The following is a 25,184-nucleotide window of genomic DNA, read 5'->3' as shown; positions in this document are numbered from 1 at the left end:
ATTCGTGTTGGTTGTTGGTTGTACTTGGAGAGTCCTTGGTTTGTGGCTTATTCAGCGTATTGTTGTTGAGTCTCTGATTTAATCAAAGAACAGTTCGTTGGTGTGTATATTCTATATGGGTGTGTAAACCTATTTACAAACTTACTATATATGTATGTTCTCACGAGTGTGAGTGGTGGTTGCTTAGCATTCTTTTGCTAATGGTTTCTTACATGTTTTCCAGGTATGGAGTAAGTCTAAGCGAGAGCACGTTAGAGCTTTATCGTTATGAGGCCTGCTTAGACTAGTTTATGTTTGTTTAGACTTGGTTTTTGGGCCTGTGTGCCTATGTTGGGATTATGTACCTTTGACTAGATTGTTACTATGATGATTTGAGGATTTATGGTTTATTCAGTTTCAGTTTTTGGATAGCCTGTGCATCTAGGCTGTGTTTTCTTACCTAGATGTGGCATGATACCCCTTAAGTTATAAATCGCTTCCGCTATGTTGTGTTTGGTAGTTGAGATAAGCAGCTTTTATGTTTAAAGTTTAGCTATCTCAGCTTGTGAAAAGTTTGGGTGTCACAACGATATTTCAAGGTACAACCGCCAACACACCGAGCGGCGGAGTGCTGAAGGTTAACATGGATGGCATGTATCACACCTTTATGCATTTAGAGCGTACTGACCATATAATACACCCAGAAAACTATTTTGCTTGAAATATTAAACCATTAATTAAACTGTTTGCATACGATATAAAACGAAAACAATAATGACTGACGTTATAAGTTTAATGTGTGCCGTTAAGTTTATTACCGTGTGCCACTTGGTAAAACATGTGTGACATGGTCAGTATTAACTTTTGGAAACCTTCGTAGCTTAGAGTTACATTATTTGATAAGTAAGTGCGACCTAAATTCATAATTGGATACACAACTTGAGAAAGATTTGCAGCATGTTTCATTACCACATGTTGTTTGGTTGATGCTGTGTGAACTATTTTTTTTTTATTTACTTGCTTGATAATTTTGGTTTGTAAAGTGATGGTTTGAATTTATAATACCAGTATGATAATCAAAGCAAATAAATAAATAAATAAACAATGTTAGCAGATGCTATTTATGAGAAAATAGTTGAACAAAGTATAATTCTCCAACTAATTACGTAAATGTTAAATGGTTATGACAGTGGTGTGAGCTTTTTAGATGTTGCCTTGATTTAGGAAATTGTGTGCCAACATGATATATTGTATTTGCCATGCATGCTACCGTAGAAACAGTTTAATTATTACTTTGTTTATTACTGTATAAGGAATGCAAAGCATAATATATAACCTATCAGGTTAGGTAGTGTGTTAGTTAGGATGGTAAGGAATTATTTATGGTTAGATATTACCTTTAGGGAGACTTGTAACAACATTCCCCTTTATGAAAATAATAAATTGCTTGGTATCCAAATTTTTAGATTAACAAGGTGTTGATTTTCAAGTAGTAGCAGGTGGTATCTATGAGTAATTGAATGTCTCATGCATGCTACAGTAGAAATAGTTTCGCTTGACCGTTGCGTGTGGTTTTTGTTTTTAATTTTTTTTTTCAAAAATAAGTGAAATATTAAATGTACAATCATTCTAGTTCTATAATCGGTGCCATACTTAGAAACAATCTGTGCCATACGTGGATAAAATATGTGCCAGGTGAACTGGATATCAATGTTGAAGCGTGGAGGTTGAAGAGTGCAAGGTATGTGAAGTAGAGGGAAAACAAGTGGCATCATCCGGTCACATAATTTAACGACAAGTGTTTTAAGTCTTAATAATCGGATATGCACACAATAATAATGTAGGGGGCAAATGATTCGCAACTTCTAGGCACACAACAAATATCATTGAAGTTCGACATCCATGTATAAATTATACCAATGCACCTCAATGTCAATGCTACAATTAATCACGGAATGAAATTATAGACCAAACAAAACCAATAACTTTATGTAACAAAAGTACAAAACCAATTGATTTATGTATCACTTATTCCGTATGGGTAAAATTTATAAACTGAATTAATTACGAAAAAAAACAAAGATGGGAAATAACGAACCATGACAAACACTTTACCCAAACGAGGTACACATCACAACCAAACGGGGCACATATCGAACCCGGCACATATTATTAACAACAGGAAAAACATGAAATATTAACCACATATGAAAAATAAAAAAGGCAAACGCTAACAAAATCTGAAGTGAAACAAAATCACAATAATAATATTGTGGAGCGAACTATCAAGATAAACATCAGTATTGAAGCCAAAAAAAATTTGTCGCACAAAAGGAAAATAACAACTCATAATCAACAACTGCCAATCTAAATCACTTCTTTCGGGTAGCCAAAGGAGCTTAAAGGAATCGCAATGCACGTGCTACGTTGCTGGTACGATGATAATTTATATTTGCCATGCATATCTCATTCATGTAGTGCAAGCGTAAGCGATCCAACGCAACTTGGTCACCCTTAACGAGACCAAAATCCCATGCAGCTACACCTTCTCCAACGTAACTCTCCATGTGGCGCATAAGATACACTCCACAATCCACCTTGTTTTTGCCATCACGCCACTTGATGTGCATCCTCTTCATTTCCAAATGAAGGCACAACTCAGATTTCACGCTATTAGTAAGAGAAGTGAAAAACCCGGCCAACAACAATTTCTGAAAAAACAAATGAAGCACATAGTGAAAAACATGGAAGCGTAGAAATGCAAACAAGAAAAACAATAATACTACCCTACATACCAAATTATCAGGAGTGCCACCGTATTTCGCTGCCACCAAGAAGTACATATAATAAGCTACATAGGCACACATTAACACAGAAAAGAGGCAAACATCATCATAAACTGTGGCATACATAATCATATGAGGATGATGTGAGCTTAACTTGATCCCACCATTCACCTTACAACAAAATAGTGTGTACTAAACATTAAAATAAAAGCTTCTAACTTATTATAACTAATCAATTAAGTAGGAACTAACAACGATTTTAGATCTAACCCAACTTCAAGGTGTGCCGCTAAAGTTTCAAGTAATACAACTTGAATCTTTACAAATACTTACCAAAATTCAAAAGCATAATCATACACCACACACATATTGCCTATCATTGAAAAAAAAAAAAGCGAACCAAAAAAAAACAGGCAGAAACCGCGAACCAAAAAACCAAAAAAAAAAAAGAAAAAGAACTAAGCAAGATTATTTCAACTGTTTACACGAGTTAATTACACAATATCACAAACACACATATAGGGCACATGTCATAGCTGTACTTGACACACAACAAATAGATTCATGGCAAACAGTTTTTAGTGGCATACATAATAATAAGCAACAGAGGCACACATAGATACCCAAAGAGGCATACATAATCATAAACTATGGCATACATAATCATATGATCCTGATGTGAGCTTAACTTGATCCAAAGTATCATATTGCACCAAAATAGTGTGTATTAAACCCTAACATAAAGCTTCTAACTTATTATAACCAATCAATAAAAGCTTCTAACTGATTATAAACACCACACACATATTGGCTACCATTGTAAACACAAAAAAAAAAAAAAAACCAGTCTGAGGAAAAAAAATGATCAAAGAACAAAAAGAAAACCACATCATACTACTATGTATTGTTAGATTAATTTGATTGAATTCTTCATGAACATTTGGGTTTTGTCAAAAAAACTGATGGGATGGGTTCTGCTTTTCAGGGTGTTGAATGTGAGTATCGACATAATGATATTGCTAGGCTCAACCCCAGTCCCCAGGGACTGCTGGTATTGGTTAGTAGGGAGCTGTCTTAATCCAACCTGTGGATTCCGACATCCTGTACGCTGCCATTTCTATTCAGTGTGATATTATGTGCTTATGCTAGTTTGTAAGCATAGTTGATTTGCTTCCTACCATCAACACTTTACCTTTATATAAATATAATTAACTACTCCGCATATAGTTTCTGCACTTTTTAAAAACCCGGGATGCTGATTTTGTCATTCTTTTCTATTATTAAAATACCTCCATTATTATAGTGGAGGTTTAGCATGGCTAAGCCATCCTGATCTAGAGTATTCCAATTCTAGTTGGTTGATAAATTCTAGTGGCTTATAGAAGGGAGATAAAATGTCAGCTATCTATCATTTGTGATTCTTTTGGTAAATCAGGAAGGGAGATTTTTTGGCAGATTTGGGCTATAAGTTGATTAAGTTCATAACATTCTTCTTTTTGTTGTTGCTAATGATGTGCTCAGCATAACCAAACAATATTTCATGGGTTAAAAAAAAAAAAACCTAACCAAACACCCACAAAACCTACCACCACCCTCCACCCCCCGCCGGCGCACCAACGCAGCCCCACCACCAGGAAGAAAAAAAAAACATGCATGGCCTTTACCCCTAAAACCCAAAAAAAAAAAAACTAAAAACAAAAAAAAAAACCACCAACCCTAACAGACTGGAACCTATATAAAAAAAACCCTAGCCCAACCCTCCCCCACGCCGCACTGGAGAATCATGCTGCCGGCAAACACCCCACCCCCGCCACCAGAAAAAAAAAACCACATGCAGTACCTATTCAACTAAAAAATGAACAAAAAAAAATAAACACAACACGAACTAACTGAATACACACAAAAAAAGGAAAAAGATATATATATATATATATATATATATATATATATAAAGCAACGAACAAGCCTACATCGACTCGCCACCCCAGAAGACCTCTCCAACCAACGATGAGAACTGCCTCCATCCGCCATCACTGCGTCGACCACCGAATTGCACTCCGAGATATGCGCCTCGCTCCACACTGTCGAGAAAAACAACACAGTCAGACTAAAGGGGTTCTCCAAAACGTAAAAGAAAACAAAGAGACGTAAACTGCCTCCAATAGCAATTCGTAGAATCTACTATCCAAAAATAAATTCACGCAACAATGACTAAAATACCCCTCCACACTATTGTAATATCGTAACCTGCCTAACTATGCAAAATAACTAATTTAAACAACACCCAAATCGACACCATTAATTTTAAGAAATTAATGGCTAAAATTAATCCTCATAATCCTCTATAATACATTATTCATCACCTGAATACATACATATACATATATATATATATATACATATACATATATATATATATACACATATATATATATACACATATATATATACACATATATATATATACACATATATATATATATATATATGGAAGGGTTCAGGTGCGAGGAAGGGTTCCTGTGTGGTTATGCACCTTAAGCATTACAATGATGCACCTTAAGTACACAAGCCAATCACCTGAATAAAATAAACCACGCACCTAATGTTTTAAAATGGCGCAGCTTAAGTTTCAACAACTCACGCACCTTAAGCATACATATCACGCACCTTAAGAAGAAAAACAATTCACCTTAAGCTTTAGGTGCACTCACCTTAATATTTAACACTCACGCACCTTAAACATACAAATCACTCACCTTATATATATATAGGGTAGGGTGCCAATGAGATCACTTATTTAGGTGAGATCAGATCTTGTGCATCCATGTAATATTTTTTAATGGTCTAGATTGAACGGGAAGGTAATGGAATGGCCGGTAGGGGGATTCATTGGCTTTATTAGTCCTGCTTGAGCCACCCGAAAGACTGTGGAGGAATGGGGTTCAGACGATTGCACGAGTTTAATATCGCACTTCTTGCTAAACAAGGTTGGCAAATTCTTCTTAATCCTAATACTCTTGTCTCTAGACTTCTCAAAGCTAGGTATTTCCTTGGTTGTGTTTTTTTGGATGCTAAGCTTGGGAACAATTCAAGTTACATTTGGAGGAGTATTTTAGCTAGGCAAGATTTGCTTTGTCAGGAAGTGGTGAAGAGGATTGGGGATGAGACTGATACAAATATTTGGGGTTGGCCTAGGCTAGCAGACATAGATCACTCTAAGCTCTAGACTGCATGCATTGATGAGCTCAAAGAGGCCACTATTAGTGGTGTGCTAACATAAGATGGTTGTTGGGATCTGGAGATTCTACGGGACCTTATTGTTGATGTGGATGTGGCTCGTATTCTTGCAATGCCAATCTCCCCCCATTTGGCTGATACTTGGCATTTGAAAGATGACATGAATGGTATTTACTCGAAGAATGGCTACTACCTTTTAACTCACTCGCAGACCACACTTACTTCCTAGGATGCATTTTTTTCTACTTGGAAGAAATTATGGAAGTTGCCGGTATCCCCCAATGTTAAGAATTTTCTATGTAGGTGTGTTCGTGGCATCCTCCCGGTTCGTGAGGTTCTCAAGTCGAAAAGGGTTTAGGTTGGTGGTGGGTGCCCTTTTTGTGAGTATACTCATGAGACGATGGAACACATTTTCTTTGATTATCCATTAGATTGCCAACTCTGGAACCGTGACTCTATCTTGCAAGGTAGGAACTTGGTGTCTCTGCTGGACGCTACCTTCTATTTTGGAACTTTGGAGGAAGCGGTGATTTTAGCAACAAGAATGTGGGTTGTTTGGTTAGTGCGCAATGAATGGGTTTGGAATAATATTCCTTAGTCTGTTGATAAGATGAAAGGGCTGGTGGCAGCTTATTGTTCCAGTTGACAGTGCTATGTTTCTTCCTCGCCTAACGTGCACTGCTGGAAATCTCGCGTTTTTCGTCCAACGAAAGTTGGATGGAAAACGCGATATATAGGTCGGAAACGAAGTTTCCGTCCAACATACCAACCAAATTGAACGTTCGAAAAAACCGTTGTCGGAAATTCCGTCCAACTACAATATTTGGTCGGAAATAGTGTCCAACGAATAAAAATTGGACGGAAATTCCGGAGAGGGATGTGGGAATTTCCGTCCAACTATGTCCGTTGGTCGGATTTTCTGACCAACGTTGGACGGAAATTCCGGAGAGAACCCCGCCATTTTTAACCGTGGGAATTTCCGTCCAACTACATCCGTTGATCGGAAATTCTAACCAACGTTGGACGGAAAATTCACATATTATATTCTTTGATTTTCCTTCCAAATGTTGGACGGAAATTCCGATCAACAGACGTAGTTGGACAGAAATATTAAGTACTAAATGTTGTGCGTTTCCTTCCAACTGTTGGTAGGAAAATCGTAATTCATATGAAATGTTTTTATTATTTTTATATTACCATAATTTTATTTCTACCTTTTTAATAAATTATATCATCAACAAATGAATGAACACACTAAATTTCAAATTGAAAATATATTTAAATATAAAAAATATTTATAACAAAAATATAGTCATGTTCATAGTACTTCAAACAACAAAGTATTACCAAACACCAAAAACATGTTAGGAACCAAAATAATTCATGTGCTAGCTAGCTTGATGACCTCAAAACCAAAGCTACAAAACCAAATCATGTGCTAGCACTGTCCAAAAAAACTAAAATATATCTTTACTAAGGTGTGCTTAACCACTAAAAGCTACATAGCAGTCCGCCTATTAGCGTACACCAACAAAAAGTAATGAAAATATATTCCACTTAATCTTCATCATTAGGTGCTTGTGTTTCATCATTTGTCGAAGTAGAGTTATTTATATTCAAAGAAGCTAACCATTGAGAATTTGGACTGAGCTGTGTCAATATAGCACCCATCTTAACAACCTCCTCTTGGAACATCTTGTTCTCTTCCCTAAACATCTTGTTCTCTTCCCGCATTTGTTGAATTTCTGCTAACAAAGCTGCATTGGAAGATGACTCTGCTGATTTAGAATTTGATCCCCTTGAAGCCTCCGGGAAATAATGCTGGGTATCTGAGCCAAACCCATATACATAGCCTCCTCTCTTAACACCACCGATGGCCTCCAACCACAACTGTGCATTTGATGCATCAGGTTGACTTTGTCGCAAGTCATTCGCTACATCCTACAGAATAAGTTAAAGCATGTTCATCTACTAAAATAATTTCATGCGATAATTAAAATAGAAGTAATAAGAAGAATATTTCTTACAACAACTTTCTGTGCTTTTCTACAAATATATGCTCCATTTCCATTTTTGCGCTTGTGAGTGTGTTCATACAAAGCTGCATGACTTGGATCTTCTCCCAACTTTTCTTTCTATTCAAGAACAATATACAAAATACAAAACATACTCAGTATAATATTATAAGATAAACTATATTAATTTTTTTCAAACTTAGCTTACCAATCTTCTACGATGCTCTGTCATTGGAATAGAACCACAGCTGTGGAGTGATGCACCTAGTCCATCGCAGTCTGAATTTTTGTTCCTCTTGTTTTTTCAGAGAGCTTTTTGAACTCATCACTCCCCCAAATGCGAACTAATCCAGCCATCACGTCATCCGAAATCCAGTCTGGTTTCGCTCTATTTTTTGTAAAGCCCTCGCGAGCTTCTCGAAGATGGTCTGAAAGCAGCTTTGCACCTTTTTTCTGAAAAATGCGGCGAACAGTATCCTCCTCCGATGGATCCCAACGATGTTTTTTCTATTAACAATGAAAATCAAATTTTAAAGTATGAAATGTTTTGTAAATTATATTATTAAGTCACCAAAAGAGATGATTTTGCATTCAATAACTTACCTTAAACTCATTAAACCACACATCTTTCAAATGTTGAGGAGCATACTTGAATGATCTTATTGGCTCTGTGAACATTCGTTGTATACAAAGTATGATATGGCGGTATGTTGTATGAGGCTCAAATCTGAATTATATAAAAAAAAAGGATGGCAAAGAATAATTACAGTTATTGGATTGCACAATCACTTTCCTAATGCATGTAAACCAATAATTAAAATCCATCATACTAAATAGCTAAACTAATTGCAGCGAAAATAAAATATTAAATGGTTAAACAATACTCCAAAACTAAAAAACAGACTTAGCATTTAGCATTATTTCACTTGCCAGCACCATTTCAAATCCAAACTTTCACATAGTTTACTTACACATAGATACATTTACATACATATAAGAGCAAGGCATATGGGTTCATTGTATTCACAGTACACAGGAACACAATTCTCTTATTTTATAACATTCGGTATGAGACTGTATCAGTACTTGCTTCTTCATTAAATTTATGCTTAGTGTTTGAAATTCCATTGAATGCAAAATCTAATATATATACTTCATATGAAATAGTATTGATCAATCTGATACATATATAACAGAATATAATTACTTAATGGACTGCATGATCACTTTCCTAATGCATGTAAACCAATAATTAAAATTCATCATACTAAATAGCTAAACTAATTGCAGCAAAAATCAGAAATTAAATTAAATGAAGTCTTACGCTGTTCCGCCAACTGTGCGAATAAAAGTGGTAAATCGGTCTGCTGGAATCGTGCTTGGTGGTGATTCTGTTGTCATACCCTCCCCTCCTCCACCTAAAGTAGCTTCATCAATACTCTCGGAAGCTACATAAGAAGTATGTTCGCTAGGTCCTTCGGTAGTATGCTCTGTGGGCCTTGAGCTTGAGGGAGTACGCTTAGAGTCGGTGTCCTCCAACATTCTATGGACTTCATTACGTGGTGTTTCCATTACAGGTGTACTTCCTTCTTCTGGATCATCAATTAATGCATGCAACAATGGCGGTTGTGAGATGTCAGCTTGTGAATGACTACCCGTAACTATTTTACCTTTACCTCTATTTCTTTTACGTTGTGACATCTAAACAATAGAAAAATGATCAGCAAAGAAAATATGAGTTATGAATTAATGGAACTTCAAGCATAAATTATACCCAATTTACAAACCTTGACAACCACTTCTTGATGATCTCTCAATACAACATGGTGTACTTGAGCAATAGAGGGAGCTGCAAAGGGTAACATTACTTGATTTACTTTTATTTGTTGAATCTATCTTAAATAATTTAATATTCGTTATTTTTTTAATAATTTCATTGTTAATTTATTTTGCGTAGTTAATGTATATAAAACATTGTGGTGTTTATGATAAATCACATTATTTATAATGAAATTCAACAAAGACTGCTTTAACAAACAACTGACAAGAAAAATATTCAAAATCATCAAAGCTTAACATGTAAGACGATGAATTTAAGTAGAAATAATTCAAACTATTTTACCTCCTAATTGCCCGGCCACAAAGCAGCTTGTAATGAAGAGACTTAGCTTGAGGAATGGCACAAGTGATGTCAACTCCCTAATCTTTCTTCCTTTCTCACCTTCTCTACATACATTTTCATGGCATTCTCTTTAAACTTGAACCTCTTTTGCACAATGATGTCAACTCCCTAATCCTTATTCCTTTCCCACCTTCAATGACAAATACAAAATATTAGTTAAGAGCATTAAATCAAATGGCTAAACAATACTCCAAAACTCAAAAACAGACTTAGCATTATTTCACTTGCCAACACCATTTCAAATCCAAACTCACATAGTTTACTTACGCATAAATACATTTACATACATATAAGAGGGCAAGACATATGGGTTGTATTCACAGTACACAGGAACATAATACAGTTTATAATTAACTTCTTAAGTGCAATTACTTTTTTCCTTTACATTTCTTAATGTCCACTTTATTCTATAATTCACTGTCTTCTTCCTAAAGAAATCCAAGTGGTATTGATGCCCTCCACAGACAGTACCACAAGAACTACGAGGGATCTTTTAATATGAATTACTCTAATCCTCAGAGTCATTTGGCATATCAAGTTATGAAACTTTGAAACCTTCTATGGTCCCCACTGGCCAAGTTATGTTGCAAAGAAGAAGATAAATTGACAGCCAATGAATTAATAATACTTCGACATCAGCCAGAAGAACTACCAAAGAAAAATGAGGGAGAGAAATACATAATTGCATATTCATACTTTTCATCAAAATGACATTTCACCAAACCAATATAACTAACCAGAAAACAAGATTTAGGAAGAATTATTTTTTTTCATTGCTATCAACACCCTCGCCTTCACCGAGAGGTAGCTGCACCTGAGCCAGAAAAACGGTAATCGCCGAGATACGGAAGTGAAGAAACATAAAAGAAATAATAGGGAAAATAGGGTTTTGAAAAATTACTCCTTAGGGATTAGGGCTTTAGGGGAGGAAACTGTGGATATGAAGCCAGATGAAGCATCAGATGACCAATACAAAATATCAGCTTAGGGATTTTAGAAATTCTCACCTTCAATGACCAATACAAAATATCAGGTGTTCTTCCCTTAGAGATTCGCCAAATGGTGGTGTCTGTACTCAGTTTCTTCTAGTTTAGCGTAAAGTTCATTTTTTCCCACCAAGTCACAAAATGTTCCCGCTTCTCTATCCTCTATTTTTTCCTTTATTTACTTAATACATATTTTAAATAGATATGTCCACAATACAAGCATAACACATTATATATGTCTACATATATTTTATTAAATAAAAAAATAAAAAATAAAAAATATAATAATAAAAACCACAATACTATTCAATCATCTTCTTCACAATCTCTATTAAATTCATCAACATTCTCTTCGTCATCATTCTCACTATCTTCATAAACAACTTCATCATCTTGCTCAGATTCTTCACTTTCATCCTCTATTTCATAGTGGTCATCTAGTCCTTGCGTACTTCCAATTGGGTTAACTTCAACTTCAGTTAAAACTAGTGGATTGTGCAGTAAATCATCACCACCCTCTTGAACTACACCCACACCATATGTTGGCATAGGTATGCCATCATGTTGATAACTCTCAATGTGCTTATAAGCACTATCGATGGTTCCTCTCGGTCGTACATTTAAAACAATCCACCAATTCAATTTTTCTCTTATACATCTAGGGTATGGAATATAACACACTTGACATGCATTTTGTGCAATTATAAAAGGATCATACTTTCTATACCGTCTCCTACAATACACTTCTACAAGACCACTATCAAAATCCAATTTGGTACCTATATTTGGGGTTGGGTCAAACCATTCACAATTAAACAACACCACTCTTTTCAATGGGATATTTGGGTACTCAATTTCAACAACCTCTTTCAAAGTGCCGAAGAAAAATGATTCATCATGTGATAAACTTGTCCCCTTTATGGACACTCCAAAATTGTTTGTTGATTTTCGAACACATTGTTCTTCAGTTTGAAACTTAAAACCATTAACAACATACCCATTATATGTGGTAGCCTGCAGTAGTGGACCGCATGCCAAATCAATCAACGATTGGTTACAAATATTATTTCCAGGATTGTAAACCTGCAATGTTTAATTGTTAAAATTAGTTAATTGCATGTGTATTACAAAAACAAGAATATAAAGATATTACTCGTATAATATTACATAATCTCTAAACCAGCTTGTAAAATTCTTTTCGACTTCATTGTCAATGTCTTCATCAGTGACACCAGGATTGTATTGCCGTAAACCTGTCTCATACAACCTACAAACAAAACAATTATAAAATGTCTAATACAAACAATGCATTTAATAAAGGCATAGTGCATACCTTAAAATTGGTTGAACCTCTTCACAGTTAAGCAATATATATTGATGAGTTGCGAATCGCTCTTTAGTGTTTAAGTATCTTTGACCTTTTGCACCGATTGGACGGCCTGGTCGATTAAAAACTGATAAAGTTGTCGGCAAGCTAGTGTCAATTCCACCATCATTCAAATTTCGACCAATCTGTGTCCTTCTACTTTGCACATTATCTTCAAAGTAAAATGATGCAAAATGTGTTGTCTCTTCAACCAAGTATGCATCACATATCGACCCTTCAACATATCTCTTATTCTTCATTTTAGATTTGAGATGGTTAATGAACCTTTCAAATGGATACATCCAACGATATTGGACTGGTCCACCTAGACGTGCTTCATTAGCCAAGTGTACAGGTAAATGCTCCATGCAATCAAACATTGTTGGGGGAAAGATACGCTCTAACTTACAAAGTATAAGGACGATGGAAGTATTCATTTCATTCAACGTGTCAACCCTAAGAGAAGTTGAGCATAGATCTCGAAAAGATCTGCTCAACTCAACTAAAGCCTTCCAGTGTGATTTTGGTAAAACTATAAAGGCACTTGGTAGAAGACACTGCATAAAAATGTGACAATCATGACTTTTCATTCCACATAATTTTGAACACGTTGAATCAACACAATTACTTATATTTGAAGAAAACCCATCAGGTAATTTTAGAGTTCTTAACCACTCATACACAATAGTCTGCTGATCTCGGCTCAAACTATAACTCGCCTTTGGCATAAGATATCGACCATTATGTTCCACCAATTCGAGTTGTGGCATATGACATATCTCTTTTATATCCAAACGAGCAGCAGGTGTGTCTTTGTTTTTTCTGGTTCCTTTAACATCCATAACTGTGTGGAAGATGTTATCAAACACATTCTTCTCTATATGCATTACATCAAGGTTATGACGGAGGAGGTTATCTTTTCAATATGGTAAATCCCATAATATACTTCTTTTCTTCCAATTATGTGAACATCCAAACCCTTCAAGTCGACCGATTGGCCCATCAGTAATTTTTGGCAACATCTCAATAGTAGGCAACAACTCTTCCCCTGTCAAAATCCTTGGGGGTCTTGATTTCTCTACCCGCTGTTTTAAGAACGAATCACGATTTTTTCTAAAAGGGTGATCCATTGGAAGAAATTGTCGATGGCAATCAAACCAGCATGTTTTACGTCCATTCTTTAAATAGAAAGATTTAGTATAATGAGTGCAATAAGGACATGCTAGTTTTCCTGCTGTTTGCCATCCAGATAACATACCATAGGCAGGAAAGTCATTGATGGTCCACATCAACATAGCTTGCATCATAAAGTTTTGCTTTAACGAGACATCATAAGTTAAAACCCCTGTATCCCATAGCAACCGAAGCTCATAGATTAAAGGCTGCAGATACACATCAATATTTGCCTTTGGATTGTGTTCCCCAGGAATAATACAAGTTAAAAATATATATGGGGTAGTCATACACATTGAAGGTGGAAGATTATATGGAACAACCATAACCGGCCAACAAGAATATGATTTAGCATTTAAACCAAAAGGAGAAAACCCGTCAACACACAAACCTAGTCTAACATTTCGAGGATCTGCTGCAAAGTCAGGATATTGAGTATCAAAGTGTTTCCACGCTTCACCATCAGAGGGATGACACATAATACCTGGTTGACGGCGATTTTCATAATGCCACCTCATGTGCTCAGCAGAACTTGGTGATGCATACAATCGCTGCAATCTAGGGATAAAAGGCAAGTAATGCATCCTTTTCTTAGGAACTTCTTTCCCACGGGCACAAGTAGGAACTCGTGGTTTAAACCTTGACTCGCCACAAAACTTACAATGTCTCTCATTGATATCAGACTTATAGTATAACATACAACTATTAACACAACAGTCAGTCTTTTCATGATCAAGACCAAGCTTTGAAATCAATTTCTCTGAATCATAATAACTAAATGGTACTCGATTATTTGGACCCATTATATGCTTATTGTACTCAAATATTTGATCCATTGCTAACTGTGGAATGTTAAAAGTTGCCTTTATATTCATCATCTTCAATGCATATGACAACTCTGCTTCATTAACACAACTAGGTGACAAAGGTTGTCTAGCAGTGTTTAATAAATCATAAAAGTTTTGTGCACTTGTATGTGGCTCTTCTTCTTGGTTATTTTCCACATGAAATGGAATAAATGATGAACCACCTACATCAAACACCATTGCTTCATATTGATTATTTTCGTTACGTGTTTCCAAAACTTGTTCGTTTATCGTGGGAATAGGTTCACCATGACACGTCCATACCCAATAATACGGTTCAAATCCTTTCTTATATAAGTGAACACGAACATCATCAGCAGATAAGTGTACTCTATTCTTGCATTTACTACATGGACACCTAATTGTATTTGTCAACTCGTATACAGGAAGTGTACATGCATAAGTAACAAATTGCTCAACACCAGCTAAAAACTCATCAGTGATTCCCCTCTTTCTAGGTAACAATCGATTATACATCCATTTTCGATGTTCTGGTATACTTTCCATATACACCTAGTATTAAAGAACAATTATCTCAAAATCACAAAAATTATTATTATTATTATTATTTTACACACACACACAAATAAATAAATAAATAAATATAAATATATATAAATATAAATATAAATATAAATATAAATATATATATATATATATATATATATATATATATATATATATATATAATCACAAATATCTATTTACACACACACACACACACACATATAACTCAATTAAAATATATACAACCATGATACATGATATATATAATAGCATTACAAGAGTATATATATACACACATATATAACTTGATTAAAATATATACAACCATGATACAAGATATATAATAGCATTGCAAGAGTAAATATATCCATTTAAAAAAAAAACACATACCTGACTGAAGAAGCAAATTTGAGACAAAAGAATAGGGTAATGAAGAAGAAAGTGGAAAAAGTGAGCTGAAATACGCAGGGTAAATCTGAAATATTGTCTTTTCCGCAAGTTGGACGGAAGCTAAAATACCTACCATCATTTACTTTTCACCTACCAGTCAGTTCAAATTTACCGACCAACAATACATGTTGGACGGAATTTCCGTCCAACATATGGTTGGACGGAAATTCCGTCCAACTTTCCGTCCACATAACTTTGGCGACATAGAGTTGAGATTTTTATTAAAATACCGACCAAATTTATGTTGGACGGAAATGTTGGACGGAAAACGCGAGATTTCCAGCAGTGGTGTATGGAGATCAAATGGATAATGATTTGGTTTGGCTACTTCCTCTTGTAGGTATGTCGAAATACAATGTGGACGTTGTGGTCTTTGACGATGGCGTGGGTTTTGGGGCAGTGCTTCGTGATAACAATGGCATGTTCTAGCAACAAGGAGTGCTCGTTTGCAGTGTGGCTAGGATCCATATTTTGCTGAGGCAATGGCAGTCATAGAGGCCCTGACCTGGCTGAAGGGATGTGTTGATAATAGTTTTATTGTTGAGTCGGACTGATTTTTGTTTGAACTTTAATTCGTCCAAACTAGATCTTTCTTATGTCGGCTCTATTATCAAGCAATGTCATTTGATTGCTAGGGGCATTATTAAGCGAATCATGTGACTCATGTTCTTGCGCGAGCAACTGGTTCCTCGTCTGTCATTGGGTTATGGGTTTTGAATCCACCTAGTTGTATTGCTCATTTTTTTTTTTTGCTAATTAATGATATAAGTTGGCTTTAGTTTTCAAAAAAAAAAAGTTACAAAGTCCTTAGTCAATTATTCCGGTTTTCAATGTTTTTGGATCAACTGGTCAATTATTCTGGTTTTCAATGTTTTTGGATCAACTGGATATAATTATTGTTGATTTGTAAGTTTTAATAATATAATTCCATGACTATATAAAATTTGCTATTCATAAATTATAATATTAGCACAAAATGTTGTACTTTAATTTTTATTTTATTTTTATCTATATCCCATGTAAAAACTTAGGTGTGTCAATCCTAATTTAAATGGGTACACTTTGAGAATTAATATTTCATGGGTCACACTTGTGTGAGACCGTCTCACGGATCCTTATTCGTGAGACGGGTCAGATCGGGTCAAAGGACCATGCAAATGTCATACTTATATGTGCAAATCTCACACTTATATGCTCAAATATAACACTAATCAAAAATACAATTTTTGTTACTTATAAGAGAAAAAGTAATACATTTTTCATAATAAGTAATGTTGACAAGTGCCTCTCACTTATAAGGGCAAATATAATACTTTTGAGGAAAAATGTAATACTTTTAAATCGAAATGTAAAAGTATTGTATTTTCCTTAAAAGTATTACATTTACCCTTATAAGTAACAAAACTTTTATTCCTGATTAGTATTACATTTGAGCATATAAGTGTTACATTTACATATTGACCCGACCCGACCCAACCCGTCTCATGGTGAGACGGTCTCACACAAGTTTTTGCCATATTTCATTTACTCATTATTTATTTTAGGCTATAGTGTCATTATGCATCTTGAACTATATTGGATTGTTTATGTCGCACCTTAATCTTTCATAACATGCATTCCAAGCCTTTTACCATTATTTTTTTTGGCCTAACGTTTTTACAGGTTTCCAGGTTACTATGATACATGGCACATGTTATTAGCTTATGTGGACTTTCTTTTTAAGTCAATTCCAAAATTTTAAGTCAAGCACCAGAATCACAGGCTCACAACTCTTTTCCTCTTAGCAAGAATCAAAGTCTCCAAACTCGTCGGGGTTCATATTGAAAATCCTATAACCTAACTCCGATCCACTGGTCCCTCGCCGACTTTTTCTACCGAAAAACTTTGTTTCTTAACGAGAGAAGTTCTTCAACCTTCGCTCACAGGAGTCATCGCTCAATCGCTTATGGTCTCGTCCTCATGCAGTCACGCACTCTCGCACACTTTCTCGGTTCCTCCAACTCTCCAAGGGTTCAATAATCTAAGATAAAAACATGTCGAAAGTGAAGACAAATCATGTCAGGTACCTAGAGGTAAGGGAATTGATTGAGACCACTCTAAATGAACTACAAGCCAAGATGAGAGAAGCGGAGAATGACCCGCATGACGGGAAAAGAAAGTGTGACGCTTTGTAGCCTATCTTTAAAAATTTTCATTTGATTAGGATTATGCAAAGTGCAAACCGTAATTTAATAACGAAGTGGAAAAAACCTGGTTATGAATGGCTCTGTTGTTTTTGGTGCATGCAACCTCGAGATCACGACTTCCAAACCACATGTGTTTGCTGAGTTCCTAAGCATCTAAGGGAAAAGAAGGTTATAGAATGTGTGCAGCGGTTGGAAAGGTTGTGCTAATGGAGATTGATTGAGCGCTTATAATGGAATTCACGCACAATATGCTAGCTTTAGTCGAGCCAATGTTGAAATTGTTTAATTTCTAAGTCTGTAACTAACATTGTTTATTGGATCTATGTCCAAAAAAAAATCCAGAATCATAGTCGTCTAGAAGTTTCTCTCCTTCCTTTTCTCTCGCTACTTAGAGGATTGAAGAAGCGGACTGCAGTGAGTAGAATGACGATTTACGTACGCGAACATAGCTAAATATATTCGAGAATGACAAGGTGTTAGAAGAAGAAGAGAAAAAAAAAAAAGAGAGTCCCATGTAAGCATAGATTACCTGGATCCTGTAGGTAACCTGTGAAAAATGCTAGGTGAAAAAAATTAGCAGTAAATGGCTTGAAATGCATGTTATGAAAGACCATAGTGCGGCATGAATAATCCGATATAGTTCATGGTGCAGGATGACACTTTAGCCTTTATTTTAAATACTAGTTTTTCCTATGCGCGATGCGCAAAAAATAGGTGCCCAATATTAGTATTTTGTATTATAATTTTAAATTTATTTATATTTTAATATAGTAAATAATAATAATAATAATAATAATGTAAAATATTTTTATAAATTGGATATTTATATTTTAAAAAATAACTAACATATAACTCTAATATTTAATGTGTATATATTATTATTATTATTATTGAAGAAGAAGAAGATAAGAAAATATATGGTGGATGCATGTGCATAGTAACAATAGTGGAAAAGATAACGGAAGTTATAGCGGTAGGGGTATATTTGTCTAAAATATTATGTAGTACAACTTTTATAGCATAACGTACAAAAAAAATTAACGGAAAAAACGAACATAAATGAGGGGTATAACCTTCATTCACATTTATTATGTTTTTAGATATAATATATCAAATTAAATCTCTCACAAAGAAAAATTCGACCCAAATCGAAAATGGACCCAACTAAAAATTATACCATAAAATGATCAATTTAAATGTTATTTTAAGCTAATTTTTCAGCACATGAATCAGCCCCTAACTATTTTAAGGTATTTTCATAAAATAAATATATAAAAATAATAATACTTTTATATTTTGATGTAAAAATATTACTTTTTTCATAAAAAGTATTATATTTTTCTTTATAAGTAGTGTTGCGTTTATAAGAGCACCATTATCGGTGCTCTACAAATGAGAGAGAGGGTGAGAGAGAAATTTTTGGTTGCTCTACAAATGCAAGGTTTTTAGAACAGTGCGCGAGAAAGCAAGAGACATCTTCTATGCGCATTTTGCGCGCAAAGCCAAGTCTGGCGCATTAATCATCAATTTTTTTGTCAGATTAGTGTTTTTTTTTTCTTTTTTTTCTTCTTCTATTTCCAAATCACACTTACAAAAACTCCTCAAAAAACATAAAAAAATCTTTACTATTATAGATGCTCTAAAGGAAAATGTAATACTTTTGATAAAAAAAAATGTAATACTTTACATTAAAATGTAAAAGTATTACATTTTTCCATATAAGTAATAAACATTTTATTCTTGATTTAGTATTACATTTACTAATATAAATATTACAGTTCATCTTGACTCGGCCCGCCTCATGGACAAGGACCCGTGAGACGGTCTCACATAAATTTTTATCCGGAGTAATTAGTTTGAATTCAAATTATACCTTGATGTATTAATTATGACAATAAAAATATAACAAAAATGATTGAGTCCTTTTGAGTTGTCGTTTTTAACTCGGCAAAGATGGTGAAATATAAAAAGTCCATTTTCCAGTGCGCTTAAGGGAAAGCTAAGCCACAAGACAACATTATTTGATCCGACAAGATAATGATCCTCCGTGGTGGGGCACCAAAAGACAGATTTTGGAAATCCAAATTAACATTAAATAAGGGTTACTTAGGTGCAAATCATCGAGTTTTCTGATTCGTTGAGTCAAAGTTGACTAAATAAATTGGAGTGAAATTTTTCTTAGATTCAGAAGCATTTTAAAAGATAAAAGTGTACGAATTCAAATTAGTTTTTTTTTTCTTTTTAATAATGGTAGGGTACGTAAGTTGTATTAAAAAAAATAATAATAATGGTTGTTGTTTATGACAATTTGGTAATAATGAATTACGGAGTTAGTAAACTTAGACATTTTTTATGCATCCGGTGCTGAAACTTTAGACATTTTATCATTGTTTAAATTTGATCAAATAATTCAAATAATTGTCCAATTAATAGTCAACGTGTATATATATGCATCCGATGCTGAAACTTTAGACATTTTATATATCAATGATTATGGTTTGTATTAATAAGGCTAATTATTTTGTTGTCTAGTAACTCAGTTATAGAAATTATTTGTACGGATGATATATTTTCTATGTAGATATATAGCAAATTTGTCATCTTTGTATAAAAAGAAAAACATAATATAACAGTTTTGAATTACACATTATTGAAAATCTTTTTTAGACGACATTGATAGTATATTATACATTGTAATTGTAAAATTTTATGCTTATTTTACATCACTAATGAAGTAAACTATCTAGAATTATAGCTTTTTAGTGCTCTAAAACAATAGTCATCAAAAATAAATTCAAATATCTTTTAATACAACTTTAAAACATCTTTCAGCATTCTCTTTTCCTTCAAAATTGTCTTCGAAACCTTTTAGATACATATTATATTAAATAGTACTAGTAATGAACATACTATATAGTCTATTATGTGAGCATATAATATAAACATAAATGTGCAGTCCAACTATCAGCTTAACCTTATAGTTGGATGGAGTACATGATTCAATTTGGTATTAGAGCCACCCAAAAGGTCATGGGTTATTAATGGTACTTTTCAGATAACATTTTTTTAACCAATTAAGCTTTATTAATTATTTTACCAATAAATTATGTAATTAATATTAACAAAAGTTTGATCGGGAAAAATTGGGAGGAGAATTTTACTTTTATATATAAGTATAGATGATTGTTTACCTTAAATTCGGCTATAAGTAGTGTTTTTAATTATTTGTCATATTTTGCAATCAATGAATCTCATAACCCATATCGTTTTTTTTTTCGAAGAAAATAACCCATATCGTTATTAAGTCCATCTTTAGTTTCTCAGTCTTATATTCATGACTTGCTTATCTTCATTTAATCGTGAAAAGGGACAATTTACCCCCTCATCAACTACAAAAAGGCAGTCATTATTATTATTATTGTAAACAAAGAAATTTTGAATAATATATATTTGGGAATTCAAAATTCATGTTACAATATGTATCAATATGGATGTGGGTACAATATCTCTGGATGATCCTCTGATTCTTCAATTGATGTCTTGACGCTCCATTGAAGGCCCCCCGGATCTCTAGTGGCTTGATCTTCAAAGAAGAACTTATATGTTTGTTCTCCTGAAGGGCCTCCGGGTTCAAATGGCTTGATCTTCAATTGGAGATTTGATCAATATGATAGGCATGGAGGAGCTTTGGACTTTCAAGGTCATGGGGTTTTTATTTTCATGATCATGATCTTTAATTCTCTAAATAAGTTTCAAGCTATTTCTATGATTTTTCCTCGGATGAATACATAGAAATAAAAGGTCCTATTTATAGCTGTAAGATAAAGAGTTTTGATAAATTCAAATTCTTTTGATATTATCTAATTAACAAATTAGATAATATCAATATTATCCAAATACATTTAAATATACTAATATTAAAAAAATAACAATATTTAGCAAATTTTCAGTGTCAACAAATGCCCCCTCGAGACTTGCTTGTACGCCACTTGAGAGCATATACCACTCGAAAGTATGTAGTGCAAGTAAGTCTCGACACTACAGTTAAGATATAATAAGGCCGTTTTGACTCGTGCCAAGGAGCATGATATGAGGCCGTTTTTACTCGTGCCAAGGAGATATAAGGCCGTTTTAACTCGTGCCAAGGAGTATCATTTAGCTTCCTCCATTTCAAATTTCATATGGGTTTGCCCCCATATCAATGCCTATGAAGAGATGAGAGGCAGAGCGGTCCCACTGGGCGTGCCAATTTGTAAACAAAGAAATTTTGAATAATATATATGGGATTCAAAATTCATGTTACAATATGTATCAATATGGGTGTGGGTATTGTGGGTTCGAGTCCCACTAGGCGTGCCAATTTGTAAACAAAGAAATTTTGAATAATATATATTTGGGAATTCAAAATTCATGTTACAATATGTATCAATATGGATGTGAGTACAATATCTCTAGATGATCCTCTGATTCTTCAATTGATGTCTTGACGCTCCATTGAAGGCCCCCCGGATCTCTAGTGGCTTGATCTTCAAAGAAGAACTTATATGTTTGTTCTTCTGAAGTCCAATCAATATGATAGGCATGGAGGAGCTTTGGACTTTCAAGGTCATGGGGCTTTTATTCTCATGATCATGATCTCTAATTCTCTAAATAAGCTTCAAGCTATTTCTATTTTTTTTCCTCGGATGAATACATAGAAATAAAAAGTCCTATTTATAGCTGTAAGATAAAGAGTTTTGATAAATTCAAACTCTTTTGATATTATCTAATTAACAAATTAAATAAATTAGATAATATCAATATTATCCAAATATATTTAAATATACTAATATTAAAAAATTAACAATATTTAGCAAATTTTCAGTGTCAACAATTATTATTATTATTATTATTATAAAAAATTGCAATAATTAAGCTTTTTTTTTAACCTATTTTTATTCGTAAACAACAAGTTAGGGCTGACTTGGATAATAATAATAATAATAATAATAATAATATTATTATTATTATTATTATTATTATTATTATTTATGAAAACTATAGTGTTTTTTTAAAAACATTGCTTTGACGTTCAATGCATCACTGCTTGTTTACTTCTCCGCCACTCGACTACAGACGTTCTGCACGAGTTGGCAACTAATGCTAGAAGAGTTGTGATCATTCAGGACCTTTTGATGTCTTTAGTTGTTCAACATGCAGAATCAATCAGTAATGCTGAGTCCTACGCGTGTAATTTTGTATATGTTTTTTCTTTCTGTACTTCTTGTGCCATGGATTGGGAAAGAAAATGTCCATGGAAGAAGAGTTGGAAGAGGAAATGCCCAATGTGGAATGACGGTTCCTTCTTTTCCTAGAAAACGTCTGAAACAACCTACTATGGAACTACCATGCAAGGGTGAAAATATAACAATAAGTAGAATAATTTCGAGTGTGATCAAACAATGGCAAAGCGTCCTGTGATTTAGTGATAGATTGTGGACGCCTGGAGAACGCTCGGTCAAAGGAATGAGTCACAAGGTTCATTTAAGCCCTAATGATAAACGAACCTACAAGCTACGTATTTTCAGGGTTAATATCATTCCTTCTATCGGAATACGAATGAGATAAAAAAGGCCACTCAACAAACAATAGCTTCAAACTTATATTACCCTACCGAACAAGCAACCACTTCTAAAGTGGAATGATAGTTTTGCAAGGGCTAGAGTTGCTCAAAAAAAGAGTATAGAAATTTGAGAGTAGAAGATATTCATAACTCCAACACATTGATTGAAGTTCCATATATATATATATATATATATATATATATAGAGGGATGCACTCCCATGCGAACTGCCGCCCAGGTAAGAAATGAGAACGCTTCACAGCCGTCCACGTGTCCAGATCAACGAATTAGATGCAATTTTAAAAAAAAAATGACGCGGTGGCATTTTCGTAAATAACTGAAACTTTGGTGCACCTAGTTTCACATATAAGTGCACCTAGTTTCACTTACAAGTGCACATATTTTCGCACCTATTTTCACTTACAAGTGCAAGTAATTTACCTTATTAATATTCATGCACCTATTTTCGCAAATACTTTCACTTACAAATGCAAGTAATTTACCTTGTTAATATTCATGCACCTGGGTGCAACCTAGGTGCACCTAGTTATAACATAGGTTGCACCTAGTTATAAACATTAGGTGCACCTAGTTATAACATTAGGTGCACTTAGTATTGATGCTCACTGTACAATTCACTTGCACCTGTAATAGATTTTACTTGTATCTGCAATACATTTTACTTGCACTTGTGCAAGTAATTTACTTTGTTAAATTCATGCACCTGGTTGCAACCTATGTGCACCTAGTTATAGCATTAGGTGCACTTAGTTATAACATTAGGTGCACTTAGTATTGATGCTCATTGTACAATTTACTTGCACTTGTAATACATTTTACTTGCACATGTGCACCAATTTTCACTTGTAGGTGCAAGTAATTTACCTTATTAACATTTATGCACCTGAGTGCACCTATGTGCACCTAGTTATAACATGATGCGCACCTAGTTATAACGTTAGTTGCAACTACATTCCGGATACGTGGCGCGCTGTGATTCGTCCGCACTTTTCTCCTAGGCGGCCAGTACACATTTGAACGTGATCCTATATACACACACACACACACACACAAAAGATTGTAAATGTAACTATTAATGGCTGTCTTGGCAGCTTCATCGTCTTCTTTCGGTTCGTCGTGGATCTTAAATGCAAGAGATGACATAATGTTCCAGACACCAAGGAATTAACAAATAAAGAAAAGGATGCAGACACCAAGGAATTGATTATGCAGTTTAGAACTAAAATTTCTCACGTCAGCCCAATCCACTAGATGATCACCAAAGGGTTACAAAGAGCAATACAAAAACCAATACGCTATGGTGTCTAGCTACCAAACTACTCCACCATACCTTCATCACTTTGTAGTTGACTGCATGCATACCAATGCGAATAACCAATCAATATTCAACAAAACATTTTGGAAGATCACACACCACTAAAATAATTCTTTAAGTTTAATAAACTTCATCCTCAAAAAGTTATACCCAATTCGTCCTTTATATAGAAGAGATAATCCAACAACTTGGCCTGAAGGACAGCTTAAGAGCCCTCAAATTAAGCTGCTCCATGTGATTTAAACACAGCCCAAAAAGTGGTCTAAAAACCAGAATTTGTTAGAGAAAATTTTGCCCACTGGAATAACCTCTGAACTAATATTCAGACTGTCTGTAGAAGCTCCTGACTTACATCCATAACTTAATATAGCTGCTCCATGTGATTGACCTATGTTTTGACTAATAATTAAGCCAATATAAAAGGGTCCAAATGTGAATCATTTGTATGCTTACAAATTCTCCTTATTGCAATTATTTGTCAAAACACACAAACAAATATATTGTAAGGAAAAT

The 25,184-nt window shown here is 34.3% G+C and overlaps 2 protein-coding genes across 2 annotated transcripts; both read right to left on the bottom strand.

Annotated features, from left to right (window-relative positions):
* Nucleotides 1-7,559: 7,559 nt before the first annotated feature.
* Nucleotides 7,560-8,249, bottom strand: LOC116029794. The gene is made up of 3 exons (XM_031271836.1): nucleotides 8,226-8,249; nucleotides 8,030-8,137; nucleotides 7,560-7,943 (listed from the first exon to the last, which is right to left on the bottom strand). Exons 1-3 carry the CDS (start codon nucleotides 8,247-8,249, stop codon nucleotides 7,560-7,562), a joined length of 516 nt encoding a protein of 171 aa, XP_031127696.1.
* Nucleotides 8,250-8,281: 32 nt separating this feature from the next.
* LOC116029793 lies at nucleotides 8,282-9,882 on the bottom strand. The gene is made up of 4 exons (XM_031271835.1): nucleotides 9,805-9,882; nucleotides 9,342-9,718; nucleotides 8,621-8,744; nucleotides 8,282-8,524 (listed from the first exon to the last, which is right to left on the bottom strand). Exons 1-4 carry the CDS (start codon nucleotides 9,880-9,882, stop codon nucleotides 8,282-8,284), a joined length of 822 nt encoding a protein of 273 aa, XP_031127695.1.
* Between the last annotated feature and the right edge of the window lie 15,302 nt (nucleotides 9,883-25,184).

Source organism: Ipomoea triloba, chromosome 9 (assembly GCF_003576645.1).
Source record: "Ipomoea triloba cultivar NCNSP0323 chromosome 9, ASM357664v1".
Taxonomy (NCBI): Eukaryota; Viridiplantae; Streptophyta; class Magnoliopsida; order Solanales; family Convolvulaceae; genus Ipomoea; species Ipomoea triloba.
Note: the sequence above shows the minus strand (reverse complement) of the source record. Positions and strands in the feature narration are given on the sequence as shown.

Bases quoted from the DNA above. Each gene is read 5' to 3' on its own strand.
- LOC116029794 (XM_031271836.1), bottom strand. From the start codon at position 8,249: ATGACAGAGCATCGTAGAAGATTG. The intron at 8,138-8,225 runs GTAAGCTAAGTT...GTTCTTGAATAG, and splicing joins CAGAGCATCGTAGAAGATTG to AAAGAAAAGTTGGGAGAAGA. The intron at 7,944-8,029 runs GTAAGAAATATT...CTTATTCTGTAG, and splicing joins GAAAAGCACAGAAAGTTGTT to GATGTAGCGAATGACTTGCG.
- LOC116029793 (XM_031271835.1), bottom strand. From the start codon at position 9,882: ATGTTACCCTTTGCAGCTCCCTCTATTGCTCAAGTACACCATGTTGTA. The intron at 9,719-9,804 runs GTTTGTAAATTG...TCTATTGTTTAG, and splicing joins ATCAAGAAGTGGTTGTCAAG to ATGTCACAACGTAAAAGAAA. The intron at 8,745-9,341 runs GTAAGACTTCAT...TATATAATTCAG, and splicing joins CGCACAGTTGGCGGAACAGC to ATTTGAGCCTCATACAACAT.